Source organism: Sorex fumeus, unplaced genomic scaffold, assembly GCF_029834395.1.
Source record: "Sorex fumeus unplaced genomic scaffold, SorFum_2.1 ptg000063l, whole genome shotgun sequence".
Lineage (NCBI taxonomy): Eukaryota > Metazoa > Chordata > Mammalia > Eulipotyphla > Soricidae > Sorex > Sorex fumeus.
Genome location: NW_026606120.1, coordinates 84,295,695 through 84,316,900, shown reverse-complemented (window position 1 = coordinate 84,316,900; position 21,206 = coordinate 84,295,695). Strand labels below are relative to the sequence as shown.

General features: G+C 39.6%; 1 protein-coding gene across 2 annotated transcripts in view; it reads left to right on the top strand.

The window, feature by feature from the left end:
• LOC130035620 (ABC-type organic anion transporter ABCA8-like) overlaps positions 1-21,206 on the top strand; it is a 98,310-nt gene that overhangs the window by 21,945 nt on the left and 55,159 nt on the right. For both annotated transcript variants that reach the window (XM_056127436.1, XM_056127437.1), the window contains exons 7-16: positions 2,993-3,134; positions 3,755-3,940; positions 4,904-5,051; positions 11,669-11,834; positions 14,228-14,286; positions 15,651-15,761; positions 17,377-17,552; positions 18,450-18,569; positions 18,863-19,001; positions 20,748-20,838. In XM_056127436.1, the coding sequence (XP_055983411.1) occupies positions 2,993-3,134; positions 3,755-3,940; positions 4,904-5,051; positions 11,669-11,834; positions 14,228-14,286; positions 15,651-15,761; positions 17,377-17,552; positions 18,450-18,569; positions 18,863-19,001; positions 20,748-20,838 (1,338 nt within the window). The remainder of the gene's footprint in view (positions 1-2,992; positions 3,135-3,754; positions 3,941-4,903; positions 5,052-11,668; positions 11,835-14,227; positions 14,287-15,650; positions 15,762-17,376; positions 17,553-18,449; positions 18,570-18,862; positions 19,002-20,747; positions 20,839-21,206) is intronic.

The window sequence follows — 21,206 nt, the reverse complement described above, 5'->3', positions numbered from 1 at the left end:
TGTACTGCCCTGGCAAAAGAAACATCAGGTTTAGTTCTAAAAGATAATGGGGGATGGAGGTGAAATGAAATCTACTGGTAAGAACATGGTAGAAATGGCGGATTGATATCTAAGCTAAAGAGAAGTGGATTTCAAATCAGGAGGGAGCTAATAGGGTTAAAATGAGGTCAAGGATCAAGAGCTTTTATGAGATTGTAGAGCATATATAGTGGATATTTTAGCATAGGAATACTGCAATTTATTCAGCCACTGATTAAGCCAAATGAAATTTGCATGAATTCTACGTTACCTTTTAAAAAAATTTACTGAATATCTGTGAGATAGACCATTACAAAGTTGTTCATGATTAGGTTTCAGTCATACAATGATCAACAACCTCTATCAGTGTACATTTCCCACCACCAATGTCCTCCATTTCCCTCCCACTATCCCCTAAAACCCCAACCCCACTCCCAGCCTTCCTCTATTTTTGTGCATTATGGTTTGAAAATATAGTGCATTCTCTTCTTGCATGTACAGTTTCATGCAAGAAATGTGATGTGAGTCTCATGAGCAGTCTCTTGTACTTTTTCCTTTCTTCTTTTAGGAGTTTCTTTCTCCTCTCTCTCTCTCTCTCTCTCTCTCTCTCTCTCTCTCTCTCTCTCTCCCCATATTTTGATTACAATGTGCCCTTGTGCTCTTCTCTTGAGAATTATTTACCCTGGAGCTCTTTGTGTTTCTTGAATCAGTGCACATGTCTCTCTTGTCAGGTTGGGTAAGTTCTCAACTATTGTTTCTTCTACAAGTAATTCTTCCCCTTTCCCTTTTTCTTCTCTTTCTGGAATGCTTGTGATGTGCAAGTTGCTCCTCTTGATATTATTCCATAAATCCCTTAGGTGTGATTTACTTATTTATTTCTAAAATCATTTCCTCTTCTTTATTGATGATGTCACAGACTTTGCCCTCAATATCACTGATACAAATATTGACCTTTTCCTTCCTACTTTTAGGCCCTGTTACCGAGTTATTTAGATTAGCAACTCACTTAGCTCTCATTTCTGCCTGCATGAGTTTTATTCATCTTTCCCATCAACTTCTCTTCAAACTTCTAAATGAAATATTCCTTTATTGCTTCCTTTCTATTAAACATCATAAAAATTGTTACTTTGAAATCTTCATTGAGCAGTTTTAACAGTTCAGATGTAGATATGTAGATGAAGATATCTCTAGGTTATTGTTCCCATTATTCGATGCAGCTGAATTCCCTTTTTTATTTGTTTTTTATTATTTCTGGTACCACTTGATGGATAGGAATAGGAATGTAATTCCAAGCATAAACTGATTTGAGGAGCAAGTCATGGTTCACATTCACCAAATTGTCTTGTTCCCTTGACTTCTGGGTTTATGGGGGTGTGGGTGACTTCTGTGGATTTATGAGCTAGTGCCCTAAAACTTTTGTAGTTCTGAGGTCTAACAGTCTGGGCTATGATCCAGGGACAACTATTAATGGAATCTGTCACCTAATATACTATGTCACAGTCTAGTCAGCCTGGTTGGTAACTTGTGATTGTGCATACAAATACTCCGTCACTACCATTCAAAAAGCCTTCTTTTTTATTCCTTGCAATAGGGGGTCATGGAGAGAGGTGTCAAGGCTCCAAAAGTATAACTAAAGTTCAGTCAATTAGAATAGAAACCCATGGTGTACTACTGTTATTTTATGAGTAGCTCTGTTTCACCAAGTTGTGGTGTTGAGATAGGCCTTTGCTGCAGACATATGGAGTAATTCATGTGTGTCCCCACATGCCTGACTATTATGCATAAACAACACTAAAAGTTGACCAGGGGGTAGAGTTTCTACTACCGTAGGTATATCTATGTTGGGTTTGAAAAGGTTCATTAGATTCCCTCAAGTTCTGCTTTTCAGATCTCCACTGAAACCCTTTCACCAGTTTCAAAGAATCACTGCAAGACAATTTGTGCTTGTACTTGCCAAAAGAACGACTGCGAACTCAAGTTTATTTCATTTTGGGTGATTGGGCTTCAAATTAGAAATGTCTATCAATGCCAAACTCCATAGAGTGGATGGATTGAATGGCCGATCAGGGCTCTATCATCAAAGACTTTAAGACTAGTGTTGCCTTTTCATGTTCTTTTGATTTGGACACAAACCCCTTTGCTATTTTCAAGCCCTTATAGGGCCCCACTGGACTTAGGTAGGCAGTCATCAGTGGGTTTGACTCTGCCCCAGAAACCCAACGAGCTTCATGTGTTAATCAAAGATACCAAGTTTGACTATGAGCTGATCGACTGAATAACATTTTCTTGTGGATTCAGTGACACAGCAGTTTTGATTGAGCATCATGTATCAGATTTCCACCCTCTGTCTTTTTGTGCTTTTATGTTCTACCCTCTCCATTTTATGTTCATCCGTAATTTGTACTCTCTCTCTCTCTCATTCAATCTCTACTTCCAGATGTGTGTCTAGAACAAGACAATTTTCTTCAGGAATTGCACGTAACTTTACTCTTTATATATATCTTGTTGATAGAGAAAGGGATTTGAAATTCTAAGAATTTTGCTAGTTTCTATAATCCCTTATCATAACTAAGAAGTTACTGCGAACAAGCACAGAGTTCTATATAGGCTCAACCTTACTGAGTTCTCACCATAGTTATTATTCCTATCATTCAAAGTCCTATAGATTTAGAAGGCATTACGGAGTATGCCTGAAGTTAGCAGAAGAAAAAAACAATAGAAACAATATTTGAACTAAAATATATCAGCCTCTGTGTGTGTACATTTTGGAGCTAATTTTAGGAAAATAATATTCCCAAATACTAAAAATTATTCATATATGTATACATATAAATATATTTCTATAGATGTATATATTAAACATCCATACATAACTACTGAATGAATAAATGAACAAATTGAGATAACATTAATTCTAGGGCATCAAAGTCAATTGAACACAAAATATTTAAGTACTGTTGTTTTTCTTCTTTAGGTACTCCTGGGGATTGCTCTACGCTGGTTTCATCTTCATAATGGCCCTTTTGATAGCACTTCTAATCAAATCTGTCCAATTTGTCATACTGACTGGCTTCCTGGTGGTCTTCATTCACTTTTTCCTCTATGGATTGTCTTTGGTGAGTTGGTGAATAAAACTTCTTCCCATCCAACTCTAAGAATCGAGTGTCAGTTTTCAACTGGGGTACTATCCTACATGTTCCTTTTCTTTTCTGTCCTATTTACGAGAGGAAATATATAGACTAGTGCCCTTTGATTTTCAGTGTTTTGGAATAACAATATGTTGTATAGTTTAAAGAGCCTGTTTTGTATTTCCTATAAAAATAATAATTACTATATGGTACCCATTGTGCTATCTTAATTAATTAATTAGCATAGTGGGTAGAGCGTTGCCTTGCACTTGGCCGACCTGGGTTCGATTTCTCCATCCCTCTCTGCTATCCCGGCAAGCTACCAAGAGTATCCCACCCGCACGGCAGAGCCTGGCAAGCTACCCATGGCGTACTCAATATGCCATAAACAGTAACAATAAGTCTCACTTCGTGTTCCTGGAGCGATTAGACACCATTGGGCTACACTAGCATGTGACAGGGATGAATAGAGACATTACTGGTGCCTGCTCCAGCAAATTGATGAACAACAGGATGCTAGACAGTGCTATATAGTATATCCCCTGTTTTTTAATGTTAATAGGAGTTCATAGAGGAACATAAACTAATAAAATCGTCTCTCCTTTTAGATAGCTCTGTCTTTTCTAATGAGCGTGTTGGTGAAGAAATCTTTCCTCACAGCCCTTGTTGTATTCCTTCTCACTGTCTTTTGTGGGACGCTGGGATTCACGGCATTGTACAGACATCTTCCTGCAGCACTGGAGTGGATTTTAAGTTTACTTAGCCCCTTTGCCTTCACCCTTGGAATGGCACAGGTAAGAGCAATCTCAGGAATTATTGGCAGATTTTCTGAAACAACTTTCCTCTCTGGAGTTCACTAGTCTGTTTTGAGTTCCATGCTCAACATGCAAGATTTTATTACTAAGATGTTCTTAAAAGGTTCTTATAAGGTTTAATATGCTGGTGAAGTATGTTATGAAGTTGAGAAAATTAACTTTACCAAGCTCTGGAAGCATTTATCTTAACAAAATGAACTACTTAGTTCAGTAGAGGATCAATATATAATTCTTTAGAGACATTGTAATTTTTTCCCCTTTGACTGTGAATTCAATATGGGTTTGATGTGACAATCTAATTCTAAATAACAATTTCAGCTCAAATTTTGGCTTAGTCATTGAAGAATCCATATGGTTGCAAAGCTCTAAGGTGAAAGAAAATTGGAAATTAAAAAACCTTGAAAACATACTAATTAGTTAATTGCACTGCTGTTCCTGTCTTTTCTCTTTATCTGATTCTCATATTGAAGCCAGGCTCTTATATATCCAAATACATGGTATTGCCAATCATTCCATAGCCATTATATAGTGTTCAACAAAAGTAAATATTATAAATTATAAAATATTTATTAACTTGAATACTGGCAGTATTTTTTGTTTATTTTGTTTCACTGGAACAGAAATTCTTTATCATTTAGCTATTTCAAGGAGTCTCCCAACTTTTTCCTGTTGGTCAAAATTGGTAAATATTGATAAAAATTAATGCAAGGTTAAATTCAGATGTCTTCTTCTTTTCTACATCTTCTGGAAGCCCCTGTTTTTTTTTACCTTATTTTTAAAAAATTATAGCAGCTACTAAATTGCATCATAAATAGATCATGTGTCCATGCCTTCTAACGGGTTTGAGAAACGTAAAGGAAGCAGTCTCTCATTTTAATGCTAATGCCATTTAAAATTTATTATAAACCTAACTTCCTTTAATCATTGCTTTTTGACTTTCAGCTTTTGCACTTGGACTATGACTTGAATTCTAATGTGTTTCCTGATCCACCGGACACTTCACATCTAATAATAGCAACAGATTTCATGTTGATTTTTGACATTTTCCTCTATCTGGTACTGACGATGTATTTTGAAAAAATTTTGCCAAGTGAGTAGTGATATAGTTAAAGAAAATTGTCATTTAAAAATGTATTTGCTAAAACTAATTTCTTAACTTGGGTATTATTTAAGAACTACTTTTATATATATCATTTTTTATTATATAATATATATATTTTATATATATTATATATCTTGTGCATCAAAAGGAATGAAGTGGAAAAGGTTGGTTATCTATGACCAAATTAGTTCTCCATTTCTTTCTTTCTACTTTTTAAAAAATTGAATCATGAAATAGACCATCACAAAGCTATTTATGATTTGGTTTCAGTCATACAATATTCCAACACCCATCCCTCTACCAGTGTATATTTCCCACCACCAATGTCCTCAGTTTCCTCCCACCCCCTCTTCTCATCCCCCAATCTGTCTCTGTGGCTGGTACCTTTCTCTTTCTTCTCTCTCTCTCTCTCTCTCTCTCTCTCTCTCTCTCTCTCTCTCTCTCTCTCTCTCTCTCTCTGTGCACTATGGTTTGCAACTGGGTGGCAGCTTTGGATTGTGTATATGACTGCTAGGACTTCCGGATGTGCAGGGAGGTGTGAGAAGGTAGCATATCTCGACCCCAAGAGAGACTGAAGATTTCAGTCACAAAACCTGCATATTTGAATTTTCAGCAGGTTTAATATTTCTGTGAGGTCTGTCTCGAAACAGTGGAGTACATCCTAGGGTATGGTGGTGATTTTGGATTGTGGGAGCAAGCGGCTGACAGGGGAACTCTGCTTCAGTGGGCAGCAGGCTGACCCCAAACCCCTGTGATGTATGTATCCTGTTTGTACAGTCTTGCATAGGTCTGAAATTAATTGCAGCTTCTGATCTCTTTCGAGACTTATTTATGGGTCTCTGAAGCATGGCTGATAAATGAGCTTGTATGACTGAGCAAGAGGTGGTTTCTGAGTGTGGCTCCCACATACCTAACTTCTGGCAGTTTAATATCTCCAGAAACTTGGTTCTGAGTTGCTGGAGTCTGGCCAGAGACACAGCAGTGATTTGGGGGCATCAGTATGCCCAAGGACAACATCAGGCTACTGATGCACTCGACCTGTGGGTCCAGGTTGATCTGCCAGCAGCACTGCGGCCCCTGGCTCCACTAGTGACAGCAGCAGTGGACCAGGCAAGAGTCGGAACCCAGTATAGGGCTGCTACAGTATGCAACTTGGGCACTCTGGGAAATCTGCAGCCATCAGTCCAGCAGAGCCTGACCGGGGGCACACACCCCCATCTTTAGTCTCCAGACAGTTGGCACTCAGGGAGGTTTTCCTCCATAAGAATCTGCGGCCACTGTTAGAAAAGATGAAGTCATAAAATTTACAAAGAAGTGGTTCTACATGGAAAGTACCATGCTAAGTGAAATGAGCCAGAAGGAGAGGAGCAGACATGGAAAGACTGCACTAATCTGGGGAATATAAAGTAACAGAATGGGAGTCAAACACCCAAGAATAGTTGAGATAAGTACCAGGAATTCTACTCCATGGCGTAGAAACCAGCAGCACATGCTGGGGGGAAAGGCAGTTTAGATAGAGAAGGGAACACCAAGTAGAAAATGTTTGGAGGACTTGTTTGGGATGTGAGATGCGTGCTGAAAGTAGACTATAGACCAAACAAAATGGCTACTCAATACCTCTATTGCAAACTACAACACCCTAAAGGAAAGAGAGAGAAAAAGGGAATGCCCTGCCACAGAGGTGGGGTGGGATGGAGGGGGGAAGAGGATGGGGGTGTGGGAGGGGTGGTGGAGAATGGGCACTGGTGGAGAGATGAGTACTTGATCATTGTATAACTGAAACCCAAGCACAAAAGTTTGTTAATCTACAACTGTAACTCATGGTATTTCACTAATAAAACAAGTAAATAAATAAATAAATAAGATGCTGCAGGCTGTGCAGGCTGGTCTAGGGAAGAAATGGTGGCAGGGCCACCCAGCCAGCTTCAAATAGCCCGGGCCCCATGGTGGGGATGCTGAGCGCCTCCTCAATTCCGGAACTTCAACACCTACACTTCACAGTGGTGCCTAGTTGGGCCTAAAGAGCCCTGTTTAGACCCCTTAAAACTTTGCTTTGGCCCATAGCACCCAAAGCTGTGGAACATCCACCATCTGGCAGTCATGCAACCAACATCCTAACTTATCCCCCTCCTGGCTGGTGCTCTGTGGCAGGCAACCAGTCAGTTTTGTTTAATGGTGCTCTTCCTGAGCCAGAATACCCAAGGGGCACCCATGTTCACTCACGCAGAAATGTTGTGGCCCATTGGCTGTTCAGAGGGCTGAGAGCTGCCACCCCTCCAGTGCTTATGGCCCTGCAATCTTGACTGAAAGATAACAATGCCATCTTTCTTGCTATTCGACTGGTCAGAATAAAAGTCTGAAATTTGTTTACAAAATCACTAATTTTGGTTTATTTTTTCACTCCAAAGTATTTTAGTTTGTTTCTCTTTTAGGAAATGTTTTTAAAAACTAGTAGCTAAGCACAGGTCTGGTCAGTGCTCATTCATTGAATTTGCTGCTATCTTTGTCTCAACTATGAAGCTCAGAGTTTAAGCCCTGGTCACTTGATCACTTGACATTCTGTTGCTCAACAATTTGCTCGAGCGTGCACCAGTAACATCTCCATTCGTCCCTGTCATGTGCTAGTGTAGACCCATGGCGTCTGCTCACTCCAGGAACATGAAGCGCCTCAAACCATTCGTTCAGGGTCTTGAAGAAGAAGTCTGACAATCTTGTAGGTGGGTAGCCATGCAATTTTTTGACATCCCTTGGAATCCAGTTGGTAATGGCTCTAGTCCAGCGGTCATCTCCAAATCGCATTACGTGTCCAGCCCATCTGATTTTCGACTCTTTGGCAAATGAGACAGCGTCCCTGACTCTTGATCATCAACAGAGGTCAGAACTCTGCATTCCTTCTCTCTTTGAGTGAAGCGTGATTCTCCAGCTCTTTTGATTCCTATTTGGGAGACCCGAATAGCATTCACATTCTGTTTTCATAGGGCCCAGGTCTCTGAGGTATATGTTAATTCAGGAAGAATGGTGGAGTCGAAGAGATGTGCCTGGAGCTGGAGGGCACAACTCAGGTGCCAGGTCATACGTAGTGTTGAGTTCTCGACCTAGGTACACATAACTGCCTCATTTGGAGATGTTCATTTTGTTGAGAGAGAATGGAACATCAGGAAGGAGTCTGTTTCTCAGAAACATTGTCTTCGTGAGATTCAGCTGGAGTCCAACCTTTCCACACTCACTGTCGAAGTCGACCAGCATTTGTGCCGCGTGGCTAATGTTTGGTGTCATTAGAACAATGTCATCAGCAAAGCAGAGGTGGTGTAGTTGCAGGCCGTCTATCTTCACTCCCATTCCTTCCCATTCCGGTCATCACATGACATTCTCGAGGGTGGCACTGAAGAGTTTTGGTGAAATGGTATCACCCTGCCAAACCCCTCTCTTGACGTTGATGATCATTTCCTTGTAGAATGGTGAGATCCTGGTAGTGAATCTGTAATACAGCCCATGGAGGATCCTGATGTATCGAGTTTGAATGCCCTGTTCAGCTAGGGCTTCAATGACCACTTCTGTCTCAACAGAATCAAAGGCCTTCTTTAAATCAATGAACATTAGACATCTTGAACTCCAGAGAAACTGCAATGAGCTTGGTTACCATGTGGATATGGTCAATCATGCTGAATCCTTTTCAGAATCCGGCTTGCTCACATCGTTGTCCTTCATCTAGTATTCTGCCAATCCTATTCAGAATGACTTGATTGAACAGCTTATAGACAATGGACAACAGGCAGATCGGGCGATAGTTGCCAATGTCGTGGATGCCCCCTTTTCTGTATAGTAAAATGGTCCTACTGGTTTTCCATTGGGACGGAACCTTGCATTCAGACAGGTGGCATGTGAGGAGCCAAGTCAGTGTATTGATGAGTACTGAGAGCAGATTCTTCAGGTATTCAGGTCTGACCATGTCTGGGCCAGGTGCTGTTCATTTCTTTACCAATGAAATGGTGTGTCAGATTTCGGAAAGGAGAATGTTGGGAACAACATATCCATCCTGCAGAATTTGATATGTGGGCAGGTGGACGTGTCTATCGAAGAGGTCTGAGTAGAAGTCATGGATAATCTTCTCCATTTCCTTCTGGAAGATGTGATAGATCCATCAGGACATCGGAGAGCAGTCAATTTGGTCTTGTAGTTGGCGAAGGGCAGGCAGGAGTTGCGAATGCTTTTCCTGGCTTTTGCTGCATTGGCCAGCACTGCTGCTCTATTTGAGGTCTTCTTTCATCACTTTTCTGCACTGCTTTGCAAGCTTGGATGTTTGCTTATGGTTGCCAGAGGCTCACATCCAGCCACGTTAGCAAATGAGCTAGAGAGTTTTTGAAGACAGGCATCTTTTTGTGGCTTTCTCTCTCTCGGTCTTCCTCGCACAATCATGGAAGTGCTGAACCAGTTGATCGTATTCTTTGTCAATGTCATCAACGATTGCATCTTCCCATGTTGCCACAATAGTGCCAAAGAGCTTCCAGTTGATGGTCACTCTGGGAGTTCTCTTCTTAAACTATGCAGCCCTTTCTCTCTGCTCCATGAAGTAGAATTTTTCATGAAAGAGATGGTGGTTCGATCCCGTTTGGAATTTTGGAACAACAGCAACATCTGTCAGGCAAATCTGTCAATTGCATATGATGTGGTCAATTTCATTGTCTAACTGCCCACTGGGAGACTCCCATGTCCAACATTTTGATTTGGCCTTCTGGAACTGTGAGTTATGATGGATGGTCTTGGTCAACATGATGAACTCAGACAGTCTCTCACCCTGTTCTTTCCATTCTAGGCCATGGGACCTGATGTGGAGTTCTTTGGCCTATCTTCTTGGTCCTATCTTGGCATTGAAATCACCAACAATGATCTTATAGAAGGTGTGCTCTTCTTTATAGAACTCCAGCTCCATGTAGAACTCCTCAATTTCTCCATCATAATTGAATGTTGGTGTGTAGACAACAAAGATAGAAACTGCCAGCAGTGAGCCACATCTAGTCAAGTATAATCATCTGATTCGGGTTGTTAGACATTTGAATGAATCAGTGCTCATGTCTAAGTTCATGTTGACAAGGACACCGACACCACCGATGCCTCTTTTGTCGCATGTTCTGAGAAACAGTTCTTCTCCAGTGTCAAAAATGGCGTGATGTGATCAATGCTTTCTTGTCTCGGTCAGACCAATAATGTCATACTTGATCTTCCGCGCTTGCACCATCAGATCCTCTATGGATGCTTCCAATGCCATCGTACATGTGTTGAAAGGACAGACAGTCATTTTAGTCCTTCTTTGTTTTGGCAGCCTAGTTCAGCCCTGAGATTTTATCAGCCTCTCCTTCCTCATTCTTCTTAACGCTGCTGTATTGGCGGCTCTTTCAGGGTCAGGGGAATGAGACCCATCGTATTTACTGTTTCTGGCATATCGAATATGCCATGGATAGCTTACCAGGCTCTGCTGTGAGGGCAAGATACTCTCAGTAGCTTGTCAGGTTCTCTGAGAGGGATAGAGGCTTTTAGGGTGGCCTCTAATCGCCCTTGCAGGTGTTCCTATGGTTCAAACTATATTTGAACCCCAACAAATATGATACGGTAATAATGAAAAATGGGTAGTGTCTTATGACACTTCGTGGCTGTGCATTCCAGAAAGTGGCCTGGAGCATGGCAGCGGCTGGGTAGTGTAGGTAGCGGAGGTCGGCTGATGAGATATTTATCTGGCTCAGGCATGGTGGGTCTTCTGGGTGTGATCCCTGGGTCGCTGGAGATTGGTGGAAGCAGGCAGAGGATCTTTGTTTCCGGGTCCCATTGAGTCTGGAGTCCAAGGTCACAATGTTCTGCTTTACTTGGTTCTGTGGGGTTTCACTCATGCGTGAGGCTTGGCCCGAGCAGTCTGAAAAGTGGCCTGGAGTGTGGCAGCAGCTGGGTAGCGGCTGGTAAGCTCTGGTAATACATCAAAACCACAAGGGAAGCTTTCAAAAATACTAACCCTGATGGATCTGATAAAATTCCTTGGTACTGGGAGCAAGAAATCTACATTTTTTAATATCTTCTCAGAGCTGGAGAAATAGCACATGGTAAAGCACTTGCTTTGCTTGTGTTTTTCCCTGGTTCAATCCCCAGCATAACATGGTTTGAACACCACTGATGTTCTGAGGTCCTGACCCCTTTCTTATTACCTCCTTTCTCTTCTTACTTCCCCTTGATTTTTTCCCCTTCCCTGTCCTCATTTCTATAATCTAGAGTCCTGGGTAATCTAGGTATTCCCCATCTGATAATCTGCATTCCTTTGTCCCATCATTCAATATAACATAGATAAGTGAGATCAGCATTTATCCTCCTTCTGATATATTTCACTTATCCTAATGTCACCCAGTTCCATACAATTGTTTAAAATCACAGTTTTATTGTTTCTTATAAGAAATGGTAATTACAGTAGTGAAGTGTCAGTGACTATTTTTCCTTATTAAGTTATATATCAAAACTAGGTTATGTCAGCATGGATTCAGTCTCTTTGGCAAGGGTTATAGGGCATCAGAGTGATGGTCTCTCTTAGAAAAGGTTGACCCAATATTTGTCTTCTGGCCATCTAGATGAATTTGGACATCGATACCCTCCACTGTTTTTCCTGAAATCCTCATTTTGGTCACAACAGAAGGCTGAGCATGTGGTCCTTGAAGATGAAATAGATTCAGAGCCTTTCTCCAATGACTCTTTTGAACCTATGTCTCCAGAATTTAATGGAAAAGAAGCCATCAGGTAATAAAGATGACAATGGAATACAGTCCAAAAATTGAAAAGCTAATGGCTCTATCGAGCTTTATCCATGCTGTATCCATCACTTCCCACTTTAGGTTTTAAAAAAATTCATCTTGCTTTTGTATCTTATGCTGCTGTCATTTACGATAGATACAAATGCATGTATTGTTTTATTTTTCTTTTTGGTTCATACCCAGCAATGTCCAGGGGCTACTCCTGACTCTGCACTCACGAATTACTCCTGATGGTGCTTGGGGAACCATATGAAATCCCGGGGATTGAACCTGGGTTGGCCACGTGCAAGGCATATGCCCTACCTGCTGTACTATAGTTCCAGCCCTAGCTACAAATTTAGATAAGTAAGGAAGGAAGGAAGGAAGGATGGAAGGAAGGAAGGAAGGAAGGAAGGAAGGAAGGAGGGAGGGAGGGAGGGAGGGAGGGAGGGAGGGAGGGAGGGAGGGAGGGAGGGAGAGAGGGAGGGAGGGAGGGAGGGAAGGAGGGAGGGAGGGAGGGAGGAAGAGAATTCAACCAAACCCTGCATAGATTCTCAGTCTTTTATATCCTTCTTCCTCTCCATCATTAGCATCCTTAGCCTATGCCACTTGGTCTCTATCTTGTGTCCTCATACTATATATATTCTTTTCCTACTTCATATATTCCCCCTATTATCTCAATGTATATTTCTCTTCTATTTATTGCCTGTCAAAGGAGATTAAAAATGTGAAATAAAGAATAGAGACTGATGCAATGGGAAATAAGAAACATGTACATTTTAGACTCATGCATGTCTTCGTCTGTGGGAAAACAAATATGCATTTTATTTGGTGCTGCAGCTGATTTTACCAAATAAGAATGTCGAATGAAAGTCCTCAAGTTGCTTGACTGTTCAAATCTTACCTCCCATCCAGTGAGCCACACCTCCCTGTCTTCTGAAACCTGTCTCAGATTTTGTCAGCCTACTGAGTTTAAGTCCTTTTTCTATTTTACTTGAAAATGTCCTGTATTTATCTTCCATATTTTTATTTATTGTGACTTAAATGGTTTAAACTCCAGCAGAGCAGCTTGGAGAAAATCAATGGCTTTGTTTGATGCACAATGTTTTGCTTTTTATTTTTCTTCTCTCTATTTAGCAGTCCATTCAATTATAAGTGCTATAGAATGATGGGAAAGTATAATAAAGACATGGATGACAAAAATCAAACTAAATATTTCAATATGAATGGATGCAAAATTGTTTGATGAATAACAACAAGACAAACAAAATAAATTTGATACCATTTATTTGGTAGAATAAAACAGATAATAAATACCCCTAGTTCACCACATCTCCAATAATAGCCCAATAAATTATAATTTCATTATTTTATGTTGCCATCATCATCTTATCAACATCATATATATATGCTTATTAAATATTTAACATAAACTAATAAGTATGCAAGATGGAATATTTTATTTATCTTTCAACACAACTCAATAGCACTCCAAATTCTCCTCTTGCATCTCTTAATTAACCTTTGGAGATCTTGACCTAAAGTAAAGTAAAAAAGTAAAGGCCCTCCCGTTGATCATCGATTTGCTCAAGCGGGCCCAGTAACGTCTCCATTGGAGACTTTGTTGTTATTGTGTCTGGCATATCGAATACGTCACGGGGAGCTTGCCAGGCTCTGCCATGTGGGCGAGATACTCTTGGTAGTTTGCCGGGCTCTCTGAGAGGGGCGGAGGAATCGAACTTGAATCGGCCATGCTGGCTGCGTGCAAGGCAAACGCCCTACCGCTGTGCTATCGCTCCATAAACTAAAGCTTTTTCCAACTTTCACTCACAATGATATTTTCATATTGGATGCCCTCTGAGGCAGGTTCTCTACCCTGAAGATTGTTTGACATCTCAATCTAATATGTGTACACTTGATTTTTTCTCTTCTGAAGAAAGGTGTGTTCTCTCTTAAACACATATACATCTTTCACTTCACCTCTCAATTTCTTTAAATAAAACGATTTCACTTCACTTAAAGAAATTTAGTGAATGTCCATATTATCCCTTAATCTGGATTCCTTGGCTTAGTAATTCAGAGATGAGTTTCACTTCAGAGATGAGTTCACTCACCCACCCACTCTTTTGTATCCTATCATTTAGTTTCAAGTTTAGACAAAGTTTATGAACACCTCAGATAGCAATATTTTTCAGCCAGGGCTGAAAAACAGTTTTCTAATTCTCTCATGCAAACCTGACTACTTGAGTGTAAAATTCCCTAAAGATGGGTTAAAGATAAAATTCCTAAAGATATCTTTTTATACCCTAAAGATAAAGTTAACTCAAGACTTTCAACAAAAAACAGACTTATAATGTGAATCAAATTCCTCACATCTTGAAATATTTCCTTTTCTTTCAGAATTAGAAATGTTACAAAAGAATATAAAGGAAAACCTAACAAAATAGAAGCTCTGAAAGGTAAAGGAAATAATTATTGTATTGATGTTGATTTTCTAACTTTAATTCAACTACTTTTCCGGGTTTGTTTTGTTTTTGTTTTTTGGGCCACACTCTGTGATGCTTAGGGCTTACTCCTGGTTCTGATTTTAAGAATCACCCTGGCAATGCTCAGGGGACCATATGGAAAGTTGAGTATCAAAGCCAGGCCAGTTTGGTGCAAGGCAAGCTCCCTACTCACTGTGTTATCACTCTGGCCCCATTAACTATTAAGCAATTTCCTATGCCATGTCAGAGTTGGTAATCTGAAATTTATAATAACCCTATAATAAAATTTTACTCCAAATACCTTTTTTTGACTTTTGGGGCCACATCCAGCAATGCTCAGGGGTTACTCCTGGTTCTTCACTCAGGAATTACTCCTGGTAGTGTTTGGGGGATCATATAGGATGCCAGGGATTGAACTCAGGTCAGCCGCATACAAGGCAAACACCCTTCCCGCTGTACTATCACTCCAGCCCCAAACACATTATTTCTATAGCATGAAAGTTGGGAAAGATTAGGAACATTTCAAAATTATATGCATTTTAAATGTATACTATGGGGACTGGAGTGATAGCACAATGAGTAGAGCACTTGCCTTGTCCGTGGCTGACCTGTATTCAATCCCCGGCATCCCGTATGGTCCCCTAAGTACCACCAAGAGTAATTTCTGAGCAAAGAGCCAGTAATACCCCCTGAGGACCGCTGGGTATGGCCCAACCCCTCCCTCACTTGAAAAAAGTAAAAGAAAAAGCACCTAAAAAAGAAAGATAAACTGTTAAGACTGAACTAGTCCAAAGATACGCTAAGGATTGTTTTCTACAAATTCAACTTTTTCTTCTGCAATACTAAAGCTGTTGTAGCTACATATTTATTATATATTTATTTTTCTTTCATATAACAAAAATGTCATTTGTCTCAAAGGACTTTCTGCCTTCATAAAAATTAATTAAACTTTAGACCTATTTTGATCAAAAAATATTAATATCCACCTACAATATACCAAACAGCATCAACGAATCAGAGTAAAAGACACACATTGTTTCTTTAAAGTAAGCAACTAAAATTTTCTAAACAGGAAAGAAAATTAAAGTATAAGTAGGAATATTATGGTGCAGGAGAAATAGTACAGAAATTAAGGTGCTTGACTTTATCCCGGTTCAAATCCCCGACTCCCACACATGGACCCCTGAGTGACCTCTGAGCACTGCTGGTTATAACATGAAAACTGAGAAGATGCTTCCAAAAGAAAATTTTCCTGTGGTTTTGCTCTCCCTCCTACTACCTCACCTCGTTTCCTTCATTTCTCCTATTCTTCCTTCCTATTCTCTTTCTCTCCCTAGGTCTTGTATTTGACATATATGAAGGCCAAATCACTGCAATACTTGGGCACAGTGGAGCTGGGAAATCAACTCTGCTCAACATTCTTAGTGGGTTATCTATTCCCACCAAAGGTAACATATGCTTCTCCCCAAAGTCAGATTGACAATTGCACCAGCTAGTAATAAAATTTTCTTCTCCTTAAATCCTAAATAAGGGCAAGTTGGAATTAATTTATAGTATTGTGGTATATAACAATATAATCTGTGTGATATTTGAAAATCAACTATTTTATGATAAGTATTTTTACAGTCATTTGTTACCATTTGGTGATCACACTTATATCCATTAGCTTTTGGTGCGTGATAAACATTTCCAAAATCAACAGCTTAAAATTAAAACGCTTTCTCTCTTTTTTTATGGTTCTGTGGGTTGGTTAGCTGATTGTGTTCTGTGGGTTCAGTGACTATGGATTTTCCTGTCTGAACTATGAAACAGTCAATGTAACCTGGAATGGGGCTGAATGGTGAGTGTACCCTCATTCACAAGTCTGAGACTTCACTTAGGAACACTCCCTGCAAGTCAGTCTGGGATTTTCATCCATTTATCATCCATAATTCCACCACCTCAGCACCCAAAAGAGAAATAAAACCAGAGTAGATTCCCCTTTCAGCTCTGTTTATTTCACATTCTCAGAAATTACTTTAATTTTGTAATTCCAAAATTGAATAACTTATAGATAAAGTCATATACATTTCTTCCACTATCTGCAACTGGAGTATTCCTATCAATATTTCATTAGCTGTTTAAAAAAACACCTTTAATTTATAGGAAAAAATTTTTTACATCTTCCTGGATGCCCCTACACAATTCACCATATCTTATAAACTAACACCTAAGACCTAAAATAAAACTAACATATAGCAAAGGCAGGAAGGGCCTGATAAATATGCCACCTGTGCAGAGAAACTAATGTTCCCAGGGAAAGATCTTGGTGGTGTCACCCTCACTGCTCAGTTTATGACTGCATCTAGAACAGTTGATGCAAAACAAATACTAAACACTATTTTCATGTTCATTTTTCTTTTTGTCTGCAAAGTGAAAATTCTTGGACTTTATTTCACTTACCAAAAGCAGAATACTAATATAAGTCTTTCAGAAAGGTGAAACAGAGGGGTAATAAGAAGTGATGGATATTGGGTAAATGGGGTAAGGGTTGAGGTGATTGAACACACCAGTGGGATAGATGTGAGATATATGTGTGTGCATCTAAACCACAGAACCATTCAACATGGGGCCCAAACCACAGGAATAAACTTAAATGCCTGCTTGGGGGTGGGGGGCGGCAGGCTGAGGAGTGGGAGAGAAGCCAGGAACGTTGAATGAGGGAAGTTGACACTGGTGATGAAATTAGTGTTGAAACATTGCATGCCTAAAACTATATAGACACATTAATTAAATCAGTGTCTAAATTTTAAAAAAGTGATTGGGAGATCAGTGGAGGACAGACAGCCTAGCTCAAATTTAAGTATAAGAGTGAAGTCCATTATAAGCAGAACAGGGAGTAAGCCCTAAGTACAGTCTAGTGTGAAAGAAGAAGGAAGAAGGATAGAAGAGAGGAGGAGGAAGAAGAGGAGGAGGAGGAGGGGAAAAAAAACACTGAAAGCCTGTAACTAAAATGTAATTTAGAAATTTTCGTTATTTAGAAAGATATTCATGTAAGTGCTATCCTGACCTTAATTGTTGCAGGTTCTGTAACCATCTATAATGACAAGGTTTCAGAAACAAATGGCTTGGGAGCTGTCAGCAAGCTCATTGGTGTTTGTCCACAATCCAATGTGCAATTTGACTTCCTCACAGTGAGGGAAAATCTCAGACTGTTTGCAAAAATCAAAGGGATTCCACCCCATGATGTAGAGCAAGAGGTACAAATATGTTAAAATTAATGTATTAGTCGAATGAGATTGTTAACTCTGTTTGAATTGAGTCTTTATGCCCGTATTGAATTATATTTATGTAAATTATTGTATAACTATTGAACAAAATCTAATTTATTTATCTCACATCTATGTATAATTTGCATTGTAGCACTGTAGCACTGTCCTCCCATTGTTCATTGTTTTGCTCGAGCAGACATCAGTAATGTCTCACAACAAATTGTGAGACTCGTTGTTATTGTTTTTGGCATATCGAATACATCACAGTAGCTTGCCAGGCTTTGCCATGCGGGCGAGATACTCTCGATAGCTTGCCGGGCACTCCGAGGGGGATGGAAAAATCAAACCCAGGTCGGCCACATGCAAGGCAAACGCCCTACTCACTGTGCCAAACATTATTTTTAACTTTAAATATAAAAACGCTTTTTGTCCTCACAATAAATCCCTGATATAGATACTATTTTTATTTCCATTTCATACATGTAGTAATTGATGTTCAAATAAGTCACTGTCACTGTCACTGTCCTCCCATTGTTCATCAATTTGCTCGAGTGGGCCCAGTAACGTCTCCATAGTGAGACTTGTTGTTACTGTGTTTGGCATATCGGATACGTCACAGGTAGCTTGCCAGGCTTTGCCATGCTGGCAAGATACTCTAGGTAGCTTGCCGGGCTCTCTGAGAGGGGCGGAGGAATCGAACCTGGGTCGGCTGCATGCAAGGCAACTGCCCTACCTGCTTTGCTATAAGTAACTTAATATTAGCAGCTACTTAATGTAAGCAGCATTCAAAGAGTCTGTCTTTTCACCAATTTACCAATCTTGTTTTATAAGTGAAAAATGACAAATAAATCTTGTTTTATGACATAAATGTTGTCTTTTGGTTAGATACAAAGAGTTATGCTGCAGTTGGAAATGAAAAATATTCAGAACGTCCTTGCTAAAAATTTAAGTGGTGGACAGAAAAGAAAACTAACCTTTGGAATTGCCATTTTAGGAGATCCTCAGGTAAGCCAGACTAAACTTAAGGATAAGTTCAAAAATGTAAATAACCTTTAAGTCAGCCTTTTTGTTTGCAAAGGTATCTATGATAAAATATTATTAACAGTATTTTAAACATGGTGCCTCACTGAAAATTGAAAGAAAAAAAGCCATTATAGTATTTTAAATGTAAGTCATTCAAACCACAATATTATAATATCCTTTTCAATATTAATAATACAGTGAGTCCATATATGCATTTTATTGTTCATATATATGCATTTTAGTGAAAAACCCATATATATATTCTTCCTTTGTAGATCTTTCTACTGGATGAACCAACTGCTGGACTGGATCCCTTTTCAAGACACCAAGTTTGGAACTTCTTGAGGGAGAGGAAAACAGACCATGTAGTTGTCTTCAGTACACAGTTCATGGATGAGGCTGATATCCTGGCAGGTAATTGCCATCTTTCTTTCATGTAGTAACATGAGGACTTCTGTGATCTGCTCACCTATCTGGTGATCAAAACCATGAATGATGATTCAACAGCAGAAAAAGTGTCTTGTTCCCAACAATCTCCATATATCTCCAGAGTTTTGTATCATTCCATTACACAGAGGAAACACCTCAGGAAAAACCCACTTGGGATAGAGTAAATGAGAGTCTGTATGCTAAGAGAACAATTCTTTTACTCAAAATGAGATAAATAGTTTTGAAATATTGAAATTATTTTGATGTTTGGTCCATTAAAACATAATGTGGTCGTTCTTCATCTTGTAAAATGCAACCACATAAAAAAAACTTTGGTACATCTACACAGTGGAGTACTATGCAGCTGTTAGGAGAGATGAAATCATGAAATTTGCATATAAGTGGATAGACATGGAGAGTATCATGCTAAGTGAAATGAGTCAGAAAGAGAGGTACAGATATAGAAGGACTGCACTCATTTGTGGAGTATAAAATAACATAACATGAGACTGACATCCAAGGACAGTAGACACAAGGACCAGGAAGATTGCCCCATAGTTTGAAGCCTACCTCATGAGCGGGGGGTATAGGGAGCAGTGGGAGAAGGCAGCTGGAATAGAGAAGGGATCACTAAAGAAAATGATGGTTGGAGGGATCTGTTGGGGTGGGAGATGTGTGCTGAAAGTAGATAAAGGACCATGATAACCTGATAACTTCTCAGTTTCTGTATTGCAAACCATAATGCCCACAAGTAGAGAGGAGTATAGGGAATATTGTCTGCCATGGAGGTGATGGGAAGGTGGGAAAGGGGGTGTATACTGGGGGGATTGGTGGTAGGGAATGTGCACTGTTGAAAGGATGGGTGTTTAATCACTGTGTGATTGTAACTCAAGCATGAAATCTTGTAACTAAATCTCACGGTGATTCAATAAAATTTTTAAAATGTAAATAAATAAATAAAATGCAACCACAAAAACTTACCTTCATTGGTTTGTTGGGTATCAAAACAGTAGACCAATATGATTAAACATTGGACTGGAGAGAAAGCCAAGAGGTAAGGCATTTTCCTTGTGTGTAGCCAACCTTGGTTTGATCCCTAACCTTACATATGGTTCTCTGAGCATTATTCAAGAGTAACCCCTGACTCTGGTTATGGGTGTGGTGTTGAATTATGTGCATAAGAAACCATTATTAATAGTATTGTAAAGAATGAAATCTCGGGGCTGGAGTGATAGCACAGTGGTTAGGGCGCTTGCCTTGCACACATTCAACCCAGGTTCAATTCCCAGCATCCCATATGGTCCCCTGAGCACCGCCAGGAGTAATTCCTGAGTGCATGAGCCGGGAGTAACCCCTGTGCATCGCCGGGTGTGACCCAAAAAGAAAAAGAAAAAGAATGGAATCTCAATAAAAATAAACAAATGAGCACAGAGCCAGGAATAGACCCTGAGAATTGCTGGTATGTATGCAAGCATGTATGTGTGTGTGTGTGTGTGTGTGTGTGTGTGTGTGCGCGCGCAGGGGTTGAGGGAGGGAGCATCCCAAAACAAAAAAGGTAAATTAATAAATAAGGTAAATAAAAACGTCTTCTTTAAAGTGTGCTTATAAACTCAAAAACAGTGCTTATGAAAATAGAGAAACTCCCGAATCTGACTTGAATCATGCAGACAATGACTTTTTTCTTGAGGAAGAGTGAACAGATTCCTAATGAATTTGCTTCTTCCTTTTCAGATAGAAAAGTCTTCCTCTCCAAAGGAAGGTTGAAGTGTGCAGGCTCTTCTCTGTTTCTGAAAAAAAAATGGGGGATTGGATATCACTTAAGGTACAGTCACTTCAGGAGATGGGGGAAGTGAGGAAAAGCTAGCATAAGGAATGAAGCATGAAGGATCTTAACATTTGAGAAAATATTTTATTACTACATCTTAACATTAGTACATTCCGGTATACACATACACACTCTGAATATATGTACACAAAGATATGGAGATTACTTAATAGGTATATCTGAAAGATGATGCTTGGTAGATTTTTGAGTCTGAAAATATGGGAGGTAGCAAGAAAGGATAATTAAAGGTGATAGGAAATATATTTGCAATACTCTGTTAAGGAAGGTGTGTATTTATATAGTCAATGGATACCTCAGACTTCACACCCTCATTTTTTCTCACTAACAGTATTAGCCTAATTTAC